The 24,681-nt window shown below is 41.9% G+C and overlaps 2 protein-coding genes and 1 long non-coding RNA gene across 17 annotated transcripts in view; 1 reads left to right on the top strand and 2 right to left on the bottom strand.

Annotated features, from left to right (window-relative positions):
* Nucleotides 1-1,808, top strand: part of LOC144082532 (alpha-1A adrenergic receptor-like) — a 121,507-nt gene extending 119,699 nt beyond the window's left edge. For all 6 annotated transcript variants that reach the window (XM_077609758.1, XM_077609759.1, XM_077609757.1 and 3 more), the window contains one exon: nt 862-1,808. In XM_077609758.1, coding sequence (XP_077465884.1) covers nt 862-1,367 — 506 coding nt within the window. In that variant the 3' untranslated portion in view covers nt 1,368-1,808. The remainder of the gene's footprint in view (nt 1-861) is intronic.
* Nucleotides 1,809-4,929: 3,121 nt separating this feature from the next.
* LOC144082942 (uncharacterized) lies at nt 4,930-10,041 on the bottom strand. Of its 9 annotated transcripts, none has more exons than XR_013303407.1 (9): nt 9,840-10,041; nt 8,936-9,062; nt 6,885-7,009; nt 6,622-6,699; nt 5,893-5,965; nt 5,737-5,811; nt 5,415-5,524; nt 5,107-5,150; nt 4,930-5,022 (listed from the first exon to the last, which is right to left on the bottom strand). It is a non-coding gene; the product is annotated as an uncharacterized LOC144082942 (long non-coding RNA). The 9 variants fall into 9 exon arrangements; XR_013303406.1 differs by having other exon boundaries at nt 5,905-5,965; nt 6,776-7,009; XR_013303404.1 differs by having other exon boundaries at nt 6,776-7,009.
* Nucleotides 10,042-10,294: 253 nt separating this feature from the next.
* ccnjl (cyclin J-like) lies at nt 10,295-24,237 on the bottom strand. Of its 2 annotated transcripts, none has more exons than XM_077610361.1 (6): nt 23,878-24,237; nt 23,279-23,387; nt 19,833-20,043; nt 13,293-13,592; nt 13,064-13,223; nt 10,295-12,495 (listed from the first exon to the last, which is right to left on the bottom strand). In XM_077610361.1, exons 2-6 carry the CDS (start codon nt 23,375-23,377, stop codon nt 11,976-11,978), a joined length of 1,290 nt encoding a protein of 429 aa, XP_077466487.1. In that variant the 5' UTR covers nt 23,378-23,387; nt 23,878-24,237; the 3' UTR covers nt 10,295-11,975. The 2 variants fall into 2 exon arrangements, with proteins under 2 accessions (XP_077466487.1, XP_077466486.1); XM_077610360.1 differs by having other exon boundaries at nt 23,279-23,390.
* Between the last annotated feature and the right edge of the window lie 444 nt (nt 24,238-24,681).

The raw sequence follows: 24,681 nt of genomic DNA on the forward strand, positions 1-24,681 counted from the left end.
AAGAAGCCATTACGAGTTGGGCCGCAGCCCGGCTTTTCATTCACCACTCAGCAAATGTAATTCACGCTTTGGCAGACCTCTGCGTTTTGTTCCAGTAATTTCAATCATTGAAATGCACTGACGGTCTTATTATTGCAAATCGAATTTGTCAGAGTGTCAGGCGGTGTGGCCAAAAATTGTTTAGGTGTCCATTACTCCCTCTAAAATGTCATTTATGCCGTATGCCAAAGGGTAAAAGTAGTTTTCTGGCTCAACGGAATACCTTTTTAGTTTTACCGCATTGGCCCGAATATAAGACGACACCCTCTATTACTGGACTTGATCATAACAAAAGCATTTTATTTTGCCTCATTCAAATCAAGCAGAAACTGTCTATCACAGGGGTCGGGAACCTTTTTGACATAGAGAGCCATGAACAATTCTTATTTTCAAATTGTATTCCTTGAGAGACATACTCCGAATTTAAGAGTAAAAATGTGAAAATTAGATGTGATTTTTCTTTTTTTGGGTCATTTTACCACTTTTAAAGTACAATTCTTTTGACAACACTGTTACTTAGTTGTTAATCAATGAAAATATATATGCAGAAAAGTTTAATGAAAAGAAAAAGATGATTGAAGTTTGAGGTAGTGTCAGCGCCATAGTGCCGACGTGACGCTCCTATTGGTGCATCCGGGACTCGGCTCTGTCACCAGCGGTTTAAATACATATTTTACCTCACAAGTTAGCGAAGAGCCACATATGGCTCCCGAGCCATAGGTTCCCTACCCCTGGTCTATCATGTGTTAACCTCTGAACATTTAAAGTGCAATCACACTTGACATTTTAAACTCAATGTTTGTCTCTGTGTTTTCTTGGCAGGCTCTTTCAATGCCAACCTGCGCCCCCCCGAGCTCCTCTTCAAGGTGATCTTCTGGCTAGGCTACTTCAACAGCTGCCTGAATCCCATCATCTACCCGTGCTACAACCGCGAGTTCAAACTGGCCTTCATTCGCCTCCTGCGCTGCCGTCAGCAGCGCCAACGACCCTGCCTGACTTCCTACAATTACCGACCTTCTACTTTGGGCTCCTCCGGACGTTGGCGCCAAGGCTCCGGCGAGCACGCCGACGGCAGCCGGCGCTCCCCGCCGTCCTCGGCCAGCCCCGACTACCTCGACCGGGGCGGGGCTTTGTACCCCTGGACTCCAACTCCACCCGCAGCCGTAGTACTCCCCGCCGGATCCGATGGCCGCCCACGGGGATGTTGGGATGCGGTGGCGGCAAAAGGAGACGAGGCGGAGGCGGAGTCCACCGCCAGCATTTTCGCCTTCTCCTTTGGAACGGAAATCGACAAGAGTGGAGTTAGAAAAGAACCTTACAATGTGTGACTGTATTTGATGAGTGGTCGTCTGTAGTACGTAAGGTTTTCTGCGGTACCTCTACTTACCAAACAAGGCCATTTTGTAACTTGGATTTTTCGTAAAAAGAGACGCATTTTACACGTAACATTCGTGAGTAAAAGTCCCACTGTATCTGGTTTCTGGGATTTCTTTCTAAGTGGGATTATTGATCATTTAAAGTAGAGGGACATACAAATGAAGCTTGGGAATGTTACATATTGTTAATAGTAATGTATTTTTGTTCTTTCCTATGGCCGGACTGATGTAAAATGTGAAAGTGTCAGTCTTTGGCATTATAACGTGAAATTCCAATGTAAGATGTTTTGCATTACTTCGTACCCCCTGTATCTTCATTCCGATCGTGGATGTTACAAATTGGATCTAATTCTGCGAGACAAATAACAAGAGAAACACCATGAAGTGGCCACACTTTACTTTGTCATTATTGGAAAGTCTTGACCACACAAGGTTGTTTCTATTTAAGGGGGAAATGATTTCCAACTGGGATTCGAACCACACCTGCCCACATGGCAGTCAGCTAAGGTAACCACTACACCATGAATGGCTACACTTAACTTTGTCATTATTGGAAAGTCTTGACAACAAATATATAGAAACAACTAAGGGAAAATATTTCCCCTAACGGGATGCGAACCACACCTGCCCGCATGGCAGTCACGTGAGTGAACCTCTACACCATGAAGTAGCCACACTTTACTTTGTCATTATTGGAAAGTCTTGACTACATATTGTTGTTTCTAGTTAAGGGAAAAATGATTCCGAAATGGGATGCAAACCACCACACCATGAAGTGGCCACACTTAACATTGTCATTATTGGAAAGTCTTGACTACCCCCGGTTGTTTCTGTTTAAGGGAAAAATGATTCCCAAATGGGATTTGAAAACGACATAGTATAGTAAGGCTTTTTTTTTTCTTAAAAAACGACATAGTATAGTAAGGCTTTTTTTTCTTAAAAAACGACATAGTATAGTAAGGCTTTTTTTTTCTCTTAAAGAATGACATAGTATAGTAAGGCTTTTTTTCTTTAAAAACTACACAGTATAGTAAGGCTTTTTCTTTAAACAATTGACCATGTATAGTAAGCCTCATCTCATCTCATTTTCTGAACCGCTTTATCCTCATCAGGGTAGCGGGGGATGCTGGAGCAAATCCCAGCTGTCTCCAGGCCAGAGGCGGTGGACATCCTGAATCGGTGGCCAGCCGATCTTAGGGTACAAGGAGACGGAAAACCAGGCACACTGTATAGTAAGTCTTTTTTCCTTAAAAATGAGCATGTATAGTAAGGCTTTTTTCCTTAAAAATGACCATGTATAGTAAGGTTTTTTTCTTAAAAAACGACATAGTATAGTAAGGCTTTTTTTTCTTAAAAAACGACATAATATAGTAAGGCTTTTTAAGACACTGCAGTTATTTTGGAACTGTTTGATTCTGACCGGACGTGCTCAATATTCAGTACTATAATCTGTAACCATGTATGGTAAGGCTTTTTTTTAAAAAATATGACCAGGTATAGTGAAGCAGTTTAAAAAAAAAAAGTAAGGCATTACAGATAATGATATGAGACACACTGTTTTATAGGATCAAGACCACAAAAATCATGACCATTATACTATGTCATCTTCAAAACATAGACATTGAGTTGGGAGGAATGTCATCTTCAAAACATAGAGTTGGGAAGACAAAGCACCTAGTGGAGCACGGTAAGCAAGCCACCATCTTTTCCATTTTCAATATGGTGGGGCGATATGGGCGTGGCCTATCTTCAAGGAAGCTGTATAAATTAAGCACATGCGCAGTGCCTCGTCTTCTCCAACAGCCATGTCCATGCTGATGGCCGTGTAGGACGCCAACGAGGTAAGGCGTCGAGCCATTTACTGGCCTATGTGCATTTTTATCACGCTACCGGCAGATTTTTTAGGAATCAACTGAGCCAAACCGCCAACAAATCTGTAAGTTTAATGCCAGGTTGACCGCACCGTCGACGATTTAAGTTTGGGCTCTGTGCCACATGTGACAAGCTATCTTAGCATTAGCGTCACGACAACGCTTTCCATTTGAGCACGTCAAGCGTCGTCTTGATGTTAATACTAAGAGATCTATAGTCTGTTTTCTCCATTTTCGAGTCGTGTAGAAAGACTTTTAGTGGATTCAAACAGCCGAGATATCAACGGACAGTTTGTTAGCTAAAGGCTCACTCCAAAATGATGTATGTACTGATAGTTTTCACTGCGATTGCTAAACAAATCATTTTAATCAAAAGTTGTTAAGCCAACTTTCACCTAGCTGTTAACTTCAGTCTGTATATTTAATCGCCTTGTCTGGAAAAGGGGAATTAGCACGGAGCACTCACTAACTTATTTTCATTCTTTATCTTGATCATTTATTGTAAGATTTCTGTTTCATGTAATAATTGTTTGTCAACTCCCAAATAGCGTGGTTAAATCAAGATGCAGCTCTTCCCGTGTGCCCCAGGACACTCAAACCCTTGAGGTTACAGGTAAAACTAATCCCATCTGTTGAATCTCCAGTCTCTGTATATGACAACTTTTGCTTCTTTTTTTTTTTTTGCACACATCAGGTCGATGTCCATGTGATCTTCCCAGGTTGCCCACTTGAAGATGATGCCTCTTGCATGATGTGGTGTCTCTGAACTCTGTAAGATTTCTCTTCCTGTATTAGTTGTTTGGCAACTCCTAAATAGCTTTGTTAAATGAAGTTTCCCCCGTTTAGCATCATCTTTGGTCTCCCATCAAGGTAAATCTAGATTTAACAACAAAAATGTAAGTCTATTTGTTGAATCTCCAGTGTCTAAACATGCTAACTTTTGCTTTTTTTTTGCACACATCAGGTCCAGACTTTGGAGGGTCTCCAAGTGATGCCTCGTCTCTGAACGCAGTCTTCTAAGAGGTGAGTTTATTGTTGAATATCCAAGTATTCATCCAGATCTATTTTATTGACTAAATTTACTCTCCCTCCTCTTAGGTAGAGTTTTCTGGCTCATGGTGACCAGATCCTTAAGGTGAGGAGGATCTCACTTCTTTTCTTCAGTCGGAAATTTTAATAAAAGAGATTTGAGTGTCATTTATCTTTGTTGAAACACTTGGAGAAAAAAGACCCAAGACCCTCAATGGTCTTTTTTTTCCTTTAATTTTTGGTGGTTATATTCTAAGTCTTTTAAAATAAAAACCAATTTTTTTGCCTAAGTGTTATGTTGATTTTTTATTATAAGTCCTGTTATAAATCTTCTAAGTGTTTTATCAATTTAAAAAAAGTATTTTTTAGGCTAAAAAAACGATTTTTATTATAAGTGCTGTGAAAATTTTTCTAAGTGTTTTGTAATTTAAAAAACATGGGTTTTTTTTGGCATAAGTATTATGTTGAAAAAGTTCTAAATTTTTTCCTCACTAAGTGTTTTAATCTTGTCTACAGGTGGAGAAGATTGTCCATGTGTACCTTTGAATAAAAACTTTCAAATGTTAAGCCACTTGTATTTTTTTCTTCATAACTAGCAAAAAAAAATGCATATGTACATTTCAAGAACCTTTATTTTTCCACAAACCATCCAGCATTTAAAGATAAGGTTGTGTTGCTGTTAATGGACAAAGACTCTTCTTGGCACTCTGGAAAATAAAAAAAGAGGGTCAACACACAATAGACTAAGTCCAACATTAAAAAATGGACAGGATTAGTTAGGTTTTACCAACATCAGAGAGGCTCTTTTTTCCTCAGTCAGCAAGCCTTCATCCCACTGCAAAAGAAGGCACAATATTAAAGCCCTAGGAGGAAAAAATATATAAATATTAGACAGCCACTGCAGAAACAGGGAGACTTAAAAATTATCGGAGTCTTTATAAGAGGGATCTCCAACTACAGTCCTTGAGGGCCCCTGTCCAGTTTATTTTCCATCACATCTTGATCATTTGATTCAAATGTGGTGGGAGATATGGAAAGCATACTGGATAGGAACCCTGAGGACCAGAGTTGGAGACACCTGCTCTATAATGACAAGTACCTGAGGGGATGTTGGTGTCAAAAAGTGTGCCTTCCACCAATGTCATCCTTTTTGGGGAAGTTTGTCTGGTCATCTTTCTTCAGCGTTGATTTGGTAAACTTGGGTGGACACTGAAGAGTAGCAAGATACACAATAAGTAGGTTTAGTACACATTACAAGAAAATAAATAACCTCCAACTGCAGTCCTTGAAGGCCCCTGTCCAGTTTATTTTCCATCACATCTTGATCATTTGATTCAAATGTGGTGGGAGATATGGAAAGCATACTGGATAGGGACCCTGAGGACCAGAGTTGGAGACACCTGCTCTATAATGACAAGTACCTGAGGGGATGTTGCTGTCAAAAAGTGTGCCGTCACCCTTTTTGGGGAAGTTTGTCTGGTCAACTTGGGCGGACACTGAAGAGAAGCAAGATACACAATGAGTAGGTTTAGTACACATTACAAGAAAATAAATAACCTGAAACACTTGGGTCCTACATCGTCCACAACCTTTGCCTTGACTTCTTGACAGCTGTCACCTCTTCCACCGTGTACATCCGTGGCTTTAAACCTTTACAAAACACAGCATGATTATAGAATTGCTCATTTGACCAGTGGTCCCCAAACTATTCCAGAAAGGGCAGCGGAGGGTGCAGGTTTTCATTCCAATCTGGTATCCTAGTAGTACAATCACTGGATTGCATTCAGGTGATTCTTTTTTTCAGCAGAAAAACCCCATTGGTTAAACTGTTAATGTTGGATCTGTTGGAACCAAAACCTGCACCCACAGCAGCCCTCGAGGACCAGTTTGGAGACCTATAATGAGGGAAAATTGTTATTTTATCATATGTTTAAACTCAAGTGAAAAATGGGCCCTGCGCTTTTGTTGACTGAATGTCTCAAACGCATTTAAAATAAAAGGTCCAAGCCCTGAGGTCTTCCTTTAAGAAAGTGAAGGGAAATGTCTATATTCTATAGAAGTGTACTGTTTATTCCTTACACCTCCACTGATGGCATTTATGTGGGTGTGAGTTATCCACACAAGTTGTTGCTATTTAAAAAAAAAAAAAAAAATCAACGCCAAGCCAGTTAGTGTTTTCATTCAAAATTGGAATGTATCATAATGAAAAACAAGCTAATTTAGCAAAGCCGTGAATACCGAAAGCTGATATTTAATGATTACACGGATATAGTAAATAGAAAATACTATTTAAAAAAATGACTCACTTTGCTGACAAGTTGCTCCTTTTTGGCTGTTATGGCCCCATTCTTGATGTTTCCCAGCAATCCGTGTTCGTTGAGGAACTGAAACACACAATGGAATGAAACATTAAGAGCTGTAGGTAACGCAATGTAGCCAATTTGTTTGCAAACATTTTACCGTCTGCATCCACGTTGGGCCACATCACGCGATCGAAGCATGCTACTACCGTCATAAAGCACTCTTCAAATGAGAACTGGGGCTTCGAAATCCCCAAATGACATCGTACCGTGTCCTGTGAGAACTTTATCAGGTCTTTCTTCGGTAAATCGTCACTTCTGAGCTGCCTACAATCTACCAAAGGACTGGCAGCTGGCTCATCCGCTATTTTGAAGGGTGGAGCCGACCTTTGAACTATGACATGGGTAATACGTATCAAAAATAGACACATAAAAGTACATTGTTTTCATAATACTAACGTGTATTATGCGACACATATAAAAAAGCATCAATAATAACCTCATACAATTGAAATATTATTTAGGAATATAGCCACATTTTACTCACCAAAAATATTTTTTGATTTAAACATAAAATCCATCCTCCTTTATTTCCTTCTACCCTAATGCAATTAAAGCGGTTCAGAAAATGAGATGAAATGAGACTATACATTTACTTATTTTACATGATCATTTAAAAAAAAGTCTTAGTATACATGGTCATTTTTTTAAGCCTTACTATACATGGTCTTGTTTCTAAGAAAAAATCCTTACTATACATGATCATTTTTCATTTTCATAGTTTTTTTTTTTTAAAGAAAAAAGCTTTACACGGTCAGTTTTTTAAGAAAAAAGCCTTACTATACATGGTCATTTTTAAAGCCTCACTATACATGGTCTTTAAAAAAGCCTTACAATACATGGTCATTTAAAAAAAAGAATCCTTACTATACCTGTTCATTTTTTTTTAAAAATCACGTCGCCCAATTTCAAATACCACCAGTTTTACTACCTCATCATCGGCCCAGCATCTCATATCTCCCCGATGGCTACAGATAGAAACAAATTGAGTAACAAGCCACTAACTGAAAGAAATTCCAGTGAAATAAATCACAGCATATCATTGTAAGTCCTTAATAGAATTCTTTGGGACGATTTCACGATCACTAACTCGTTGCTTTTTTACCTGCTGTCAACTTTCTTTTTTGTTTTGAACAACAACTCAATGAATACCTAAACTCTATTTTTATTATCATCAATTTGTTGCAATGCTGTCAAAACCAAGCACAACAGTAAAGAAAACCTCTTTTGGGCACAATTAAAACAAGTGTAAATGTTAGTCACTCTTGTTCGTGTGCGGTCGATTGGTCGCCGGTCTTCTGGTCACCGGTCTTTTGGTCACGGTCTTTAGGTCGCCCGGAAGTTTGGTCGTCGTCTTTTGGGTCGCCGGTCTTTTTTGACGCCGGTCTTTTGGTCGCCTGATCGGCTACTGCCATCTACTGTCAATTTATTAAAAAGCAGATGGTGTTTTTATTGAAGCAGTCCAATGAACCTTCATTCTCTCTGGGAGAACTTGCAATGTTGAAATACTTTAGATTAGATGGTCATTTTTATCAAACATCAAAATATCAAATTCACAGATGAGGTTTTGATTGAAACAGTAACACTTAAAAATTCTAGCAGTAAAACTTACAAATTCTGTACAAAAATTACAAATACAAACTTACAAATTATGTGCAAAGGGAATTCACAGATGGGAGTTTTTATTACAAATTGTATGCAATGGCTTGCAGGTAAAAAAAGCCTTACTATACTATGTCGTTTTTTAAGAAAAAAGCCTTACGATACTATGTTGTTCTTTTTAAGAAAAAAGCCTTACTATACTATGTCGTTTTTTTAAAGAAAAAAAGCCTTAGTATACTATGTCAATTTTTAAAGAAAAAAAGCCTTACTATACTATGTCGTTTTTTAAGAAAAAAAGCCTTACTATACTATGTCATTTTTTAAAGAAAAAAAGCCTTACTATACTATGTCATTTTTTAAAGAAATAAATGCCTTACTATACATGGTCGTTTTTTAAGAAAAAAAGCCTTACTATACTATGTTGTTTTTTAAGGGAAAAAAGCCTTACTATATTATGTCGTTTTTAAGAAAAAAAGCCTTACTATTCTATCTCTTTTTTTAAAGAAAAAAGCCTTACTATACTATGTCGTTTTTTAAAGAAAAAAAGCCTTACTAGTCATGATCATTTTTTTTAAAGCCTTACTATACATGGTCATTTTTTTCAAAAAAAAAAAAAAAGCGATGCGTGTTTTTTTTTTTTTCTATTCGCCAGGCTTACCTCTGTTTGTTGGAGCGAATGAGCAGTTGAAAGTTGGCAGTGAAGAGCTGAATTGATTGGTTGGCAGGCCCCGTCAGCATGAATGGAGGGAAGATTTCTCTGCAATTCCCGCAATACTTCTTCACGGCTGAGATGGTGAATGATAAATTGGTCATGGTGAGTATGAGCCGAAAAGCCTTACTATACATGGTCTTTTATTCTAAGAAAAAAAACTTTACTATAAATGCTCTTTTTTTAAAATAAAAAAGCTATCTATAGATGGTCTTTTTTGAATAAGAAAAAAAGCCTTACTATACATTGTCTTTTTTTAATTAAAGAAAACAAGCCTCACTATACATGGTCCTTTTTTGAGAGAAAAAAAAGCCTTTCTATACAACGTCTTTTTTAAAGAAAAAAAGCCTTTCTATACATGGTCTTTTTTTTAAGAAAAAAAGCTTTACTATGCATTGTCTTTTAAATGAGGGAAAAGGCAGTACTATACATGGCCTTTATTAACGATTAAAAGCCTTACTATACATGTTTATTTAAGCCTTACTATACATTGTCTTTATTTTTAAGAAAAAAAAGCCTTACTATACATGGCTTTTTTTAAAGAAAAAAAGCCTCACTAAGTTAAGCACAAATTAGAAAGTATTCGGTGGTCTGCTTACAATGTGTTGTTTTTGGAATTATTTTTTTCCTCAGAACAACATCGTCTATATGAACTGTTATTGTTATACTGTATACTATATGACCTATTGCATAAGGCACGAAAAATACACAAAAATCATTGTTTTCCGAGTTAGAAAAATCTTCCCAAATGAAACACCACCCCTCTTAGGAGCACGAGTACCCTCTAGCGGGGAGGAGGGGAGAAACATGTTCCCTGCTATAAAAACAAAACAGTCGTTACGGTGAGCCTCACCTGTTAAATCCACCGATTTGAGCAGCAGCAGACTCCCGATTTCTTGCAGAGTTGTCACGCCTCACGATTATCCAGCCAAATCTCCCGATCGTTTCCCCCAAAATGTACTGTTATCAAACTTAATCGCTCAAACTCTTTTCCCGTCGTGTTGCGGGGTGGTCCGTTCACAATCAGCGAGATGACGTCACGTAGTAATCACCTGCTTCCGCAAATTTCTCTCATTCGCTGCGAGAATCTCGCCGAGATGACACACGCAAGATGGCTGACACTAACGTTACCACCCGGAAATAAGAGAAAATATGAATTGAAACATCTAGGAGCATATCAAAAAGAATATTCTTGGTCGATTAAAAGTAACAGAGTAACTTTTGCTTTTTGTTCGATCGGGTTGCCAGATAGGAGGCAATATGATCTTATTTGATTTTATACAAGAAGAAAACATCGCAGTTAACAGCTTTAGTTGCCCCAGGCGCTTGATAAAAGTTTTTTTATTTGAGTCAAAAATAAAAATAGTACACTTTTTTTTTACAATTCAGTGTGACAAGGCAAAACAATTACTGGTTACATTAAAAACAAATCACCGTGGAAGTTTGTTTTGTGCCATCAATCCGTTTCAGTGCGAGTCAAATCAGCACCAATAGTAAAAAAATAAACAAGGCAAATAAAATGCACATAAACAGTGAAAACCCAACGAAAAAAAATATGTTTCCAGTAACGTGTCCCTCATACGTGGTTGCTGCAATATGCAACATAGTCACAGTGTGTGTTGGAGCACACTGCCCCCTAAGAAACAACACCAAGTCAAGTCACACGATGCAAAAACTGCTACTTCCAGTGGTGTTCACCCACGAACAGTAATGGCTGCCTGCGTTCAGCTCAGACAGAAGGAAAAAAATAGATATTGCACCTTTGTAAGAAATGGATCGAGACCTGTGCAATGAGCAAACTGATATCTATTTGGTATGAGTCTCAAAAAGCTCAAAGCAAAGATTTCTTTGTTTTTTTAAATGGAAATCCCGCCCTAAAAAAAAATGTATGTAAGCCTGTACAGTTCCTCAGTTGTCATTGAAGCCACCAAATGAACAGTTGCCGGGTAGAACATCCCCAACATGGCTGCAAACATCCACGTGCAGAGAATCTGGATGCATTTAAATCAACAGGAAACAGGAAAAGGGACCCCATGCAATTACCCACGACTCAATGCAGATGTTGTTTACGTAGCAAGCGGCGTCCGCCAACAAATACACACTTTGGAAGGACTAGAGTACTCTTTCCCGTATAAAGTATACTATGACGGGATTTTTGTAACGGTTCCCGTTTTTGTTTTTGTTTTCTGGTTGCTAGTTTTGCCATCCCTGCCCGACTTTTGGCCCGTGTATTTTTTTAGGTGGTAATAAAATAGAATACAAAAAAAGTGATGAAAACAGAAGTTATAAATAAAAGCTATGGCGTGTTCCAAAGTCATATTCAAGTAAGCGTGTTCAAGTCCCTGATACTTAGAAGTGGTTCATGTAAACATTTAAGCGGCGCTTCGAACGCGAGAAGGCAGCAGCATTTCTTCTGGACAACAGTGACACCGCTTAACGCGTCGGTCCACCCACATTGAAATCTTTGACGTCGGCATTAAAACTTGGCTAGACTTTGGAAGGGCTCGTTCTTGAGAGGGGGGTGGGGGGGCACCGCAGGCTGCCGACCGCACCCGCTGTGCACAAAACGAGGAATTCCCTCACCCCTATAGGATCGACGGCGCGAGGAATTCCCCGAGGGACGCGGCCGACGTGTGTTCAATCAAAGTTCGCTGGCCTTCCAAATGGAGGCTATTTTGTCTTTTTTTTGTAGTACGAGTCTCGTCAAAAATAGATCATCACAATATCAAAAATATCTTTTCACAGCTTTGTCGGCTCTGCGCGCTGGAATCCAAACCCGGCGCCGCTTTCCTCCGGCGGCGCCGGGTCACGTCAGCGTGATGACTTCGGCGGGCTCGCGCTTGTCTTTGGACCTCTGCTTGCGTTTGAGCTGGCGCTGCGAGAGGGCGGGGCGGGCGGTGGGCGTCGGCGGCCCCACGGAGAGGGACGACAGGTCGGCGAGGGGCACGCCCTCCCGCCGCCGCCGCCCGTCCCTCTCCGGCTCCTGGCGTCACCTGTCGAAGCAGCCGGCCGCGAAGGTGTGGTGGGCTCCCAGGTAACCCCCGGCGTAGGCCACGCTCAGGCAGTGGTGCGCCTCCCCGGCCAGGGCCACCTGGACGGAGATGGGGCCCTGGAGCGGCAGCGCGCCCGTCCCCGCCGCCAGGCCCGGGTACGAGGGGAAGCCCGTCCCGGCGGTCAGGCAGGAGGCCCCGCTCAGCAGCCCCATCCGGTGGCTGGGGAAAAAGTCCGGCGACACGCCCACCGCCGGCCCCAGGGCCTGAGACTCGGCCAGCGTCTGCAGCTGGGACAGCGAGGGGGAGTGTCGCGAGAGGCCGGCGAAGCGATCCGACGGGAAGAGCGGACGCGGGCCGGCGGACGAGGACGACGATGACGACGACGAGGAGGGGGGCCGTTGAATGGAGGCGAGCGGAGAGAGGTGGCAGCTTTGGTCCGGAGGCTGCAAACTGGACGTTTGATGCGGGGGGGCTCGCTTGGTCTTGTTGGCCTCTTTCACGTCGTTGTCGTGAGCGCTGGAAAAAGGAAAGAAAGGTTAAGTCCAGTCAGACAAAATAAAGGGCAACGTAAAAACCCACAATGGCTACCGGCGATCAGGCTCATACACAGTTTGCTAGGGAAAAATTCCTAATTGTGTCAAAATCTAATTTGCAAAAGCCTCGTATTCATAAAAAGGGTCGTATATGTGGCCGTCGGGTTCAAAAATTTTAATGTTAAAAGGAAGAATGTACTGAACACGACCGTGACCGGACGTTTGGTCGCCGGACATCAGTCAGGGTCTTAACAAGTTCTCCAACAAAACACAATAAAAGTACGGGAAATTTGGAGCTTTTCTTTATCCTAATAATTAATAGGGAATTAAGTATGACAAAATAATAATTCACAGTTTGTATTTAGGGAATTTGAGCAACAATTTTAAATGGTAATCATCAATAACCTTCCAGGAGACCAAACGTCCGGCGACCAAACGTCCGAATACCGAACACGACTACCCGCTGCATTGAGAAGTAACGCGCGATCGGGGACGGCGACCGGGTTGCCAGGCGTTCGATGGTGCCGATAAACGGACCTAAACGAACTTACAGCAGCATGAGTTCGATGCACTGAGTCAGGTGGTCCCAAGTGTAGCCGGTCAGCAGATGCAGCGCCGTGGTCCAGCTGGGGGAAATCTGCAGGCAAATGCGCGAGGCCGCCACGCAGGCGGCGGCCACTTGAGATGGACGGAAGCTGAGGAAGGTGTGGTCTAAAAAAACAATGGAAAGAGAAGGTTTAGTGACGTGGTGGGCCAAATCAGAGACCACTCTCGACTCACCTTGCAAGGAGACTTCTAGAAAGTAGTGAGTGTATTTGTCCATGAAAGCCTTGGTCTTGGAGAGGGAGGACAGGGGCCAGCCGTTGTAGAGATCTCCCTCTTGGACCGAGGCGTTGAGGTAGTAGTCGATGAAGTGGGCCGGGGTGGGCATGCACAGATTCCAGCCGAAGGTCTCCAGCAGCAAAAGCTCCATCTTGATTAGATCCTTCTTGTTCAGGGTCATGTTGAGATTACACATGAAGCCCAGGGAGTTCAGTTGCTCTAATTTGGGCACTCGGTCCTCCTTTTCTTCAAATTTACCTACGAGGAAAAATAAGGAATACAGCATCACAAAACGGTCTTCTGTTAAAATAGCAACATTTGAAAGACACTTTGTCTTTCGGTAGGACGACAAATTTCCCCCCCGACATTTAATCGGGGTGGATATGGGTATTTATTTTACTTTCAGCTCCTCCATGGATTTACGGCCACGTCATCAGACCTCTATTTGATTCGATTCGATTTGGTTTTAGTTATTTAAGGTTTATTTATTTATCTAACAGCCAGGCTTTAAGATGATTGGCCAAGAGGTTCAGAGACGGGAGTTCCCATATGTTAATTGGTACTGACTTCCAGGTATGAAGAGAAAAGGTGCTTTGGCAAAATGTACTCTTTTTGAAGGGAACTACACAGTCACCTCTAGAGCCAGCCCTTGTTGAGGTGTTGGAATTTTTGGGTACGCAATCTTGCAGTGGAGGAGGAGCTTTGTGTTGGAAGATTTTGTAAACTAAGGTTGCATCTGCATATTTAACAGTATTGTTCCAGTTGCAGCACTTTCAAAGCTTGCTTATAAATGTTTTTTGTGTTGTTTTGTAGGCTGAAGACCCATTCGTTAGGCACTAAGTCATGTGTAACCACATTATCAACGGAGTGTGGATTCTTCCTACAGAGTGTGAATTTTAGCACTCGCCTACTGTTATGTGGGGGTGCGCAGGGGTGTGTGAGCAAGGAGAACTGCAGGTCAACCGGCCAGGGCAATTAGCGGACAGGCAGTAATAGCGTCTAGCCACCCGGACAGGAAGCATCGTGAGACAAAGCCGTTTACGCTCGGCGGCGCTCCTTCCACTCGTTGGCGAGCCGCTTTGATCTCGGAGGACAGCGCCAAACGTTTGCGTCGTCCCGGCCATCCTAATATATTTTTATGGTCGCCAACCAACGCCCAGCCAATAAGAGTTTTTACTGTCAAAAGCCAGATATTGCCGGCATCAAAATGCGATTTATTTAGAAAAACAGGAAAGGCCCTCGATAGCCCGTCACTGGGCCGTCTGTCAACTCAAAGAGTTTATCTGCTATTCCGCAAGGGGGTAAATAGAGCTAGTATTTAGGTGAAAAGTCAAAGAAAGCTAGCAATAATATTTGGGTGAAAAGTCAAACATGATCTTTCTCCACGGTATACAATGAATTTATGTATACTCTGATTATACACGAATTTGTAGGCAGATGGCACGTCAATACAAAGGCAGCTTTGTTATGTTGCGCTAGAACATTCCGAGCCACTTCGTTGAGCCTACCTGGAATGCAAAATGATCCTATCTCAAGTCGGCAGCGATACAATTTCAAAATGTTCGCCAACATGAAGGACAAAAAGGGTTCATGAGCAGGTAATGGAGTCACCGAGCCAGCTCTCCTTTATCAATCACATCCACAGGTGATGGCAAATATGAGAACCGGTTGGGGTCAGAGGTCAAAGGTGAGGAAAAGGCAAAGGACCCTCTTTTCAGGTGTGCATGTGTTGGGATGGACTAAAAACAGGAGCACAGTTTTTACATCTCTGAACAAGTACAGCAAGAGAAACTTGTCAAGGGGGAGCTTGTTGTTGTTTTTTTCTCTCCATTTCGAGAAAAAAAATGTCTAAATTGCGGTGATAGCTAGGAGAGAGCCAAACTACAACAGCGAAACGTAGTGTATAGCAGGGGTCGGGAACCTTTTTGACGGAAAGAGCCATAAACAATTCCTATTTTCAAATGTTATTCCTTGAGAGCTATACTCAAAATTTAAAAGTAAAAACACACTAAAATGTGTGCTATTTGTAGTAATGTCATCACTTTTAAAGTACAAACGTTTTCGGAGATCTTTTGACAACATTGTCGTGCTGTTGCTAATAAATGATAATCAATGGGAGTATGCATGCAGAAGCATCTAATGTGATTTTTTTAAAGCCACACTGGAGGTAGTGTCGGCGCCACAATGATCACGTAACGTAATTGATGCATTTGGGACTGAGCCATCAATAGCGGTTCCCATATTTGACCTCACAGTTTAGCGGGGAGCCATACGCAGCTATCAAAAGAGCCACATTTGGCTCCCGAGCCATAGGTTCCCTACCCCTGGTGTATAGTATCTAATCCGTGCTAATGTCGCTCGTGTCCAAGCTGGCGTACGGCGACGCCGTCGGATCAAGAGATTTGGCCATGTTTTCTGTTCACACGAGTGCTGTCGCGGGGTCTAAAACTGAAAAGCTAACGAAGGCCCCTGGGAAATGGCCAGCGTCGTGAGATTAATTAGACAAGCAAATGGACAAAGTGCCCGCGGATGACAAATCAATCTCTTCAGAGCAACGTTTTCCTCCTCGATTTTCATTTGGACATTCTTGGAAGGAAGGAAGGAATCCCTCCGGAGTTTTTTTGCCTGCCTTCTCCCCTTCTTTTATGTGCCGCCACATCTTTCATCAGGGAGTGTGAAATTGCTCACAGCTCCATCACGCAATCTCCTCGGCGGCGGCGGCTCTCACAATGCGGGTCCGAGTCGACCCTTGACCTCTGATGCTAATGGCCAGTGAAGTGGCCGGGGAAGAAAAAAAAATGTGAACAATGCGTGCCGAGCTGCCATGACGTAACGTAGCCAGTCCCTTCCCCTTCCGAAAATCTTCTCTTTTACAATTTCATCGATTTAAATGGCACGTGGAGGTGGGGGGGTCCTGGTGCCTTTGTCAAGCAGAACGGCAATGAAGATTGCCTTTTGATAAACATTTTTGTTAGAACCCACTGGGTGGTTCGGTTGCAACATATCCCACTTGGCAGCCCCCCTCCCTCTTTAACATCAGCCGCTGACCTGCCTTTGAAGTGGCGCCGCCTCGTTTCTCTCCTAAACCCCCCCTAGGGATGGCGGGCTGCTTTTACTGGCCAGCTCTGCCTGAGAATCCACTGGAAACGGAGCGAGTGGCCGAATGTAAAAAGGACCCCACCGACCTTCAATCACGTGGCGTGGTGGCAATTCAAAGCTTTTTCTTGGCCAGGACTGTTAATTAATACGGCTCTTGATTGGGTAATCAGTAGGTACATCTCAATCCAATATTTTTGATTCCGCCTGATTTTGAGAAACCGATAGCTTGGGAATGTATTAAGTAAAAGTACTAAATCAAAATGTCTCATAAAAGAAAAAAAATCACAAATCCCTTTTTTTTCAAAATAAGTTTACAAACTAATTGTTTGGATTTAAAATAAATGTATACACTTGAGTCACCCGATGCGATAAATCAGGCATTTAAGTTGTGATTGGTAGAACATTGACTGACTTTTTTACTGCAAAGTTTGTTTCAATCATGTCAATATTGAATAGAAATATTTTAAAAATTTGCTGAATATTTATACATTTTTGCATTCCACTTTTGGATCTTGCTAGGTTAACTCTTTAAGTGCCACCGCAAGTGATCACATCATCGCTCATGAGTCACCACCTAAAAATGTCAACACATTTCGAAATAAAAGCCAATCCCTTTTAGCCGATTCCTCTGAAAAATGACGCACGCCATCTAGTCGGCAGCATGGAAAATCCCTGAAAACGTGGCCCCGGCACCAACACGTCTTTTAGCGACGTTAGCTTTCTACAAGCAGCACTCAGTCTGCGTTCCCCTCCCCCCTCTACGAGGAGGGTCCCACTCCCGCTCGCATTGACAAGCTTTTGTTTGAGGCCTGACTCGGGGAGCATATGGCAGGTGCCCCCCCACCCCCCCGGCCCCCCTTCCCATCCCTCACCACCTCCCCGCCCCGGGCCACGGAAGCCCGTGGACGTGTATTGTCAATATGCCTCGGTGGAATAAAATGCTCCTTTTGTTAGCTATCGGCAAATCGTGTTTGTAAATCAAGCATCTGATGGAACCCACATCACAAAGATACACATCCCATAACACAAAAATAAAATTCCTTGCCACTGACACAGCTTTACTTTCTGTTATTTACTTGGATTTCTTATCTTGAGCTGATTCACTTGTAACCCCAGTGGCGAACATGTGGCTCATGAGCCGCATACGGCTCCCAGCCAAAATGAATGTATTTTTTTTTAAATATTTCATATTTTGTATATACTTGTGTGTTGAGGGTGGATACAGATTGTTGTTTTGTAACTTGTCGGCCACCCCTGCCCTAGAGGCTCATTAAATGATAACCGGGTCCTATTTTTTTCTCCCATGATGCCGATGAGCAGGAAGGCAAACTAAAACAATAATCCTAAATATATTGCGTTTGCCAGTGTTTAGTGTCGAATATGATTGTTAAAAGCACTCAATGTAGTATTTCATCGTCCCTGCGGAATGTTTAAGGTTGCGAAATAAATGGGCAGCCGTCAATAAGACTTCATCCCGGGGGGTCTTGAAAATCGGACTATAATCTTACTCCGGCAAAAGAAGATCATCCATTAACAAACATCCACCCAGAAAAGACACAATAGTGGAAGTAACAGGATTAAGCCATGACTACTGGGAGGCTCAAAAGGAGGCGGCCATTTATTAACCACAACATTTTAAGGAAGGATGAACGTGGCTCTCAAATGCTGTTTTTTTTTTCGAGATCCGTTCAAGCTTTCCAAGCCAACTCGGGATAAATAAAACATCAGACAAGCCTTCCTCAATCCTGCCATTTAGAGATGTCCTGCTCAATCAAAAAGAATCTTTGAAAAAATAAGACAAATAATTTCCCTCCAGGTTGGCCTGACAAGATCCATTACGTTCTCTAAGCATTTCTTTTAAACACAAACGCACGAAATCAATAAAAACGACTGGGCCAGAGCATCCTTTAGCATCATTACTCACTTCCACAAGCTAGCACTCCAATTTGCCTCGGCATCCCACTTTCGGTGTAAAAATAATGCCAAATATAATAGAACTAAGAAATGGTAAATCACATTATTTACTATATTAAAGTCAAGAAATGCTTTGTTTGCCATTTATATGCCATCATTAGTATCTAAAGAGAAGTAGACTTATATATATTTGCCAATTGATTTGATTTAAAGCAGCCCAAAAAAGCACCACGTTACTAAAACACACGATCTCGTGACCAAATCCGATAACCGACACCTAATACGACAATAAAAGTGTTACCGCAGCATTAGCTGACGTCGCGAAAATAGCGACAACAAAAGGAGACGTTACTATTGAAGACTGGATTTGTTCAAAGCTGCGGGTGGCTTGAACGCCGAAGCCGTCTATCAAAGGGGGCGCATTCCGCTGTGATAAACCTGCAAACAGCAGAAAATGGCCTCGGGGGGCCTCACGCAAAACCTTCATCTTTTCAAATCCGCTTTTACACTATCCACACACCTGTTTGAAATTGTGCTTTTTCAACCCCGCGTAAATTTAACCACACACAAATAAGAATAATTCAATTCAATTATGTTTCATTTGTATTAAAAAAAAAAAATGGTACTCCAAGTAGCAGCACTCATACAACTTCTTTGCCCATCTAATTCCGATTTAATCGAAATCAAACTTGGGCTCATTTGTGTGCGAATCTAAACCTGATTCACGGAACCGATACATTACTAAAAAGTGAAAACATCCCCTTTTTTGACAGAAAAATCAACAGATACCCATCAACAATGGCAAAAATGGCTTTTTCTTCTTGATAAGACAAGAGAAGCTACAAGGTTAAGAAAATACAAGCCTAAGAGTTTAAACCTCCAAATTGCCACAGGCAAGCTTTTCCAACGGGACCAAATTGACTTACAAAAGTCACATTTCGTTCACCTACAATTTGCTTTTAATTTAATGGCATTGCAAATAATTATGCGCAAATTTTGGAAGAAAAAAATATATATACCGTATTTTCACGACTATAAGGCGCACCCTCAACGAATGACATATTTTATTATTTTTTTCCATATATAAAGCACACTGGATTATAAGGCGCTCTGTCTCTTTTGGAGAAAATTTAAGACTTATAAGTGCGTCGTGAAAATACGGTATATATATAAATATATAATGTGCTAATAACGCCCTGCAGTGTGAACGTCCTTGTACAGAGTTTGCAAGTGTATGTGCGTTTAAGAGGCGGAGCCTAGGCTTTGTGAGTGTCTGGGCGTGAACCGTGGATCACAGCAGATTTGGTTTGTTCTCACTCTTCTCCCAGCCTTCGAAAAAAGTCTGGCATTAAAGTAAGAAAAGAAAACAAGACGGGGACGATGAATTGCGTTATCGCGACTATTGTTATACAATCAATTCATTTTTTTCTGGTGTCGGGAGACTTTTGCGTTCTACGTAGATGAGGTCAGTGGAGCTGGACTTACTGGCCAAGAGCAGACAGGAGAGGGCGATGACGTAGAGCTGCTTGACGGCCACGTCGTAATGGTCCATGAAGAGGTCCAGCAGGTAGACGGCCAGGTGGCGCGCCGTGGGGCACAGCTGGTAGCGATTGCTCAGGATGGCCAGCAAGTCGGCAAAGTAGCGCCGCATCCCGATCTGCGGCGAGTGGGCTCGGTAGACTGGCAACTTCAGTTCCTGGCGAAGAGAGGGAGAGAAACTTTGGCAATGAAGACAGACGGGGATTCCCGAGTTATGCGCATTTTGCATCTCCTGTTCTTAGAAAATATCAAAAAGTCAGTATTACATTTTGCATTATTTTTAAGGGTCTAAAAATGAGGCAAAAAGTCAGTATCATATTTTGCATTATTTTTACATGTCGAAAAATATCACAAAAAAAGTCAGTATTACATTTTGCATTATTTTTAAGGGTCTAAAAATAAGGCAAAAAGTCAGTATCATATTTTGCATTATTTTTACATGTCAAAAAATATCACAAAAAAGTCAGTATTATATTTTGCATTATTTTTAAGGGTCTAAAAATAAGGCAGAAAGACAGTATTATATTTTGCATTATTTTTACATGTCGAAAAATATGGTGAAAAAGTCAGTATCATATTTTGCATTATTTGTAAGGGTCTAAAAATATGGCAAAAAGTCAGTATTATATTTTGCATTATTTTTAAGGGTCTAAAAATATGGCAAAAAGTCAGTATTATATTTTGCATTATTTTTACAGGTCTAAGAATATGGCAAAAATGGTAAAACAAGTCAGTAATGGGACATCCCTAATCTCAATCCCATTATTTTTGCCTTTGTTGCAGATGTTAATTAGTCATGTGGATCAGTTGGAGAGGGTTTTCAGTATCTATTGGTGTCTTTCTGGTTGCTTGGGAGGTATGCAGGGGTGGTAGGGGGGTCTGGAGGGGGTCTCTCTCCAGGATGGAGGAGTAGATAGGATTAGGTTTCATCGCTAGCACATCCCCTATTCATGTCCTGTTAGCGCCATGAGTTTTAAAGTGGAAGACCCTGAGGACCACTAGCATTGAAACATAGCCTCAATCAAGCACAGAAAAAAAGAGAAAAAATCAAGGAGGCTCTAGTTTTCTAGTTTCTCATTATCTTCCTCCAAGTATTAAAGGCTTATTTTCCTTTGAACAAATTCACACAAAAGCTGCACAATGCTATTTGGGCCTTCAAAAATGTTTTGCTCTCCGAGAATCCCGGTAAAAAAACAAAGGCTTACATTTTGATTTATTAGAGGATTGCGTATTGCCATGCTAATCCTATTTGAAAATAGTCGAGGGTCTTTACCAACGAAAAATCCGATGCTTGTTTGGGCGTAAACGTACATTTGAGTCCAAACATGGCAAAATGTAAACTTCGGCGGACAGGATTTGGCCAAACTATTTATTTGGAATTCCAGTGGAAAGACAGCCCAGAGTTACTCTTCAATCGAATCCAAAAATAAACAGTAGACCCCCCCCCCCCCCCACATCCCCCCTTACTCAGCACCCCCCTCATCCACCCACCTAAAGCAACTCCACCTCCTGTACCAGAATCAAACATACCACCCAGTCCGCCCCAAACTCTCCTCCCACTGCTTCAGACCCAGCCTCCAGTCCATCTGTCTGTCTGGGGGTACAAGGGATGCAGAAAACCGGGGGGCTGGGAGCTGGGGGGGGGGGGGGGGGGGTACTCAAGGTTTGTGGAGGAAGGCTAGCGAGAAGTGCCATTGTGGGAGACCCGCGGCATAATTAAGAATTCCACAGCTGCCTCTAGCTGATTTGCATGTCTGATAATTCACCACATGCTCCAGAGTGCGGGCGGCTATCTCCCACATCAGGGCATTAGCAAACATCATTAAGACTGGAAGAAACTAGGTGGGGGGAGTGTGGAGGGGGGGGCGGGGCCAAGGGACACCAAGCAAGATACCCAATGCCGCATGAAGGAGTTCCAAATTCCGCTATTGACTTCTTGAAATTTTACCGCATTCACTCGCGTATAAGCCATTGCCTTAAAATGGTTGAATTTGACAATTTCTCGCGTATAAGCCGCCCCCTGATTCACAATTTTCACCTGGGGGAAGATTTGGGAGTACCCGGAGAAAACCCACAAAGCCAAGCCCAGGGAGAACATGACTCCACACGGGAGGACTGAGCTGGGATTGAACCCAGGACCACACGACTGCGAGGCAGACGTGTGAAGCACTCATCCGCCGTGCTGCGTGCTGGATAAATCGATGTTGCTATTTCACATTGTCATCTACTGTATGATGTTGAATTGAATGGAATGGCTTTATTGTCATTATAAAAGCGTAATGAGATTTAAAGCGTCACCATGAAATGCACACAAATTAAATAAGTCGTCTACATAATAATTATGAGTGGCCATTCTGTCTCATTGCGACTTGGGACCTCTCAAGCAGCGATGCCCCCGCGTACCGTTAATTAAGACGTTGCTAATTAATGAGCCTGAACACATTTCGATCCATTTTCATGGTTAAGTGGGCCGCATAATGACATTTTCCAGTGGCTGTTTAAGTCGAAAATGTGAAGAAGAGCACGGGGTTCTCTCCACAGTCAGAAGAGTGGAATACACAATAACCATAGATAAAACTCATCACATTTCATTTTTTTAAATGATTGCTATACATAATAGGTGCACCATGACACGATGTTACGTTATGTTCTGCTCTTTGTTCTGGAACCCAACATAGCTTTAATGAATGAACTGCCAAAATGGCAAAAATAATAAAATAAAAATCAAAGTGAGGGGTTAATCTGATCAACTAATAAGAAGAATTTAGTCAGTAATGGTGATATCACATCTTTTTAGAAGATTAGAAACGGGTGGAAATTAACGGGATTTGTTTCTCTTTCATTTGAAGGCTACATAACAACAAAATAAAATGTACAAATGTATCTTCAAAAGATAAAAGGCATGTTTTGTAATACACAAAACTCTTAAATGATCAGAATTCCATGGTGTATTTAAGGTTATTTTTCATGGCTGCAAGCAACAAACTGGACAAGGATATTGTCAAAAGAAACAAAAAAATGTGTGTTTTGTGATAAATTGCCAAGGTTTTATACTCTTTTATCGGCAGATCAGGTGAATCATTTGCAAAAAGTAAGTGATCGGGACAATGCTAGTTATTAAAGCAATTTTGAAATGGACTATTTGAAGAAGTATGACTAAAGTTTTAAATTACACTAAGAAGCTAATGGGATTGGCGTACATTTGATTGGACACCTAAAAGATTCATGCACAGAATTTAAGCAGTGCGGTGAAGAGAACCGCTATGTAAAGAGGATGGGAAATTCCAATTTTAGCTAGCAAATGTAGACATGTGTTGCCGGTGGTATCTGTGAGCTCATCAGTTTGACGTTCATAGTGTCAACAACACAGTTGCTAGTCAAGGTGACCTCACCTTGATGCGGAGGGACTGATGGATGTCTGCAGCAAGCTGTCCTTTCCACCATTGCGACTCCCTTTCCATCTTTTCCCATCCAGAAGACACTTCCACCATCTGCTTGTACCTGCTGAGACACATGTGGACTAAATCAGAAAACACGCTCACATGGCTTATAATAACATTTTTTGAAAGGACCGTTATTAATGCTATTGTGGGTCTTTCGGTGGACTTTAAAGGATCTGAATCTTTGGGGGAAAAAAGTTCATATTGAATGCTAGTCTTAGCCCATTTCCTCTGATGGGCGATTTAAATGGCTCCGACCACGCTGGTGATCCGATCCATCCGTTCAAGAGTCGGTTAGAACTATTTTTTTAAATGGAACTGTAATGAAATAAACTACAAATCACATACTATATCGTTGTAATGGTAATCCTCGAGATAACGCTTTAATATAGATGAAAGAACACGCATCACTCGTGCATCGGAAAAGAAAAACAACGAGAAAGAGAGCCCGTCGTGATGAGACTTAGCCTCACGACTGGGACGCGATTTATTTCCTGATTAATACTATTGGCAAACTTTGTTATTCCGAGCTTGTTCGATGGGCCACTTACCGCTCCGACGGGATTGCCCCCCCAGCCCGGCCAGACCCCTTTGTCTCAGTCAGTCCGACATCCTGAATGAGAGAACTCCGCTTCGGCTCAACTTTTAAGCCGCGCCAGTTTAAAGGGCATCGGAGGTGGGCTTGGACGAGTCCGGCAATTTGGGCCGAAAAAGCCGCTGGCTAAGACTCCCGGCAGGGGTACTTTGATCCTCTCCGTCGCCACTTTTTCGAGCGGTTTAGTCGGCGAAGACCCCGCTCCGCTGGAACAAAGTCGCCTGCTCGGCTCCACCAGCTGCCGCCGTTGCGGCGCGAGGCTCGTGCGCTTGGCTGGAGAGTCCTTCCTGCCGACTGGGAATTGTAGTTCCGCTTAACATAGACTCCGTCAAAGACTACAAAAAAACTAGTTTGCCCTTCTTCGTCCTAGTCCACATCAATGAACAATGTTTCCACCATTATCACTAACAAAGACGTACTCATACGTTTTGAAACACTTTCGTTCGCTACCAAAGACGTATAAACAACCATGTTTATGATGTTCAACTGCACATAACTAAAAAAAAACATCAGAAGCAAACCATAACCAAATTGTTTCTACCTCGACCACCAGGCGCCGCCTTTCTCAAAAACACATTTCCCAATAATTCAAAAAATAGATAGGAACTTATTTTACAACATGTGTATAGTACCGTATCTTTCAGACGATAAATCATACTATTTTTATCATTTGGCTGGGCCTACGACCTATATTCAAATGTGACTTATGTATTTCACTCTGACCACATCTTGTTGTTTTTTGTAGTTATCCAAAAAATAA

This window comes from Stigmatopora argus, chromosome 9 (genome assembly GCF_051989625.1).
Source record: "Stigmatopora argus isolate UIUO_Sarg chromosome 9, RoL_Sarg_1.0, whole genome shotgun sequence".
Classification (NCBI taxonomy): Eukaryota; Metazoa; Chordata; class Actinopteri; order Syngnathiformes; family Syngnathidae; genus Stigmatopora; species Stigmatopora argus.

Bases quoted from the DNA above. Each gene is read 5' to 3' on its own strand.
- ccnjl (XM_077610361.1), bottom strand. From the start codon at position 23,377: ATGGTGGAAGTGTCTTCTGGATGGGAAAAGATGGAAAGGGAGTCGCAA. The intron at 13,593-19,832 runs GTAAGTCCAGCT...TTTTCCTCGTAG, and splicing joins CTCCTGTCTGCTCTTGGCCA to GTAAATTTGAAGAAAAGGAG. The intron at 12,496-13,063 runs GTAAGTTCGTTT...TCCTTTTTCCAG, and splicing joins TGCATCGAACTCATGCTGCT to CGCTCACGACAACGACGTGA.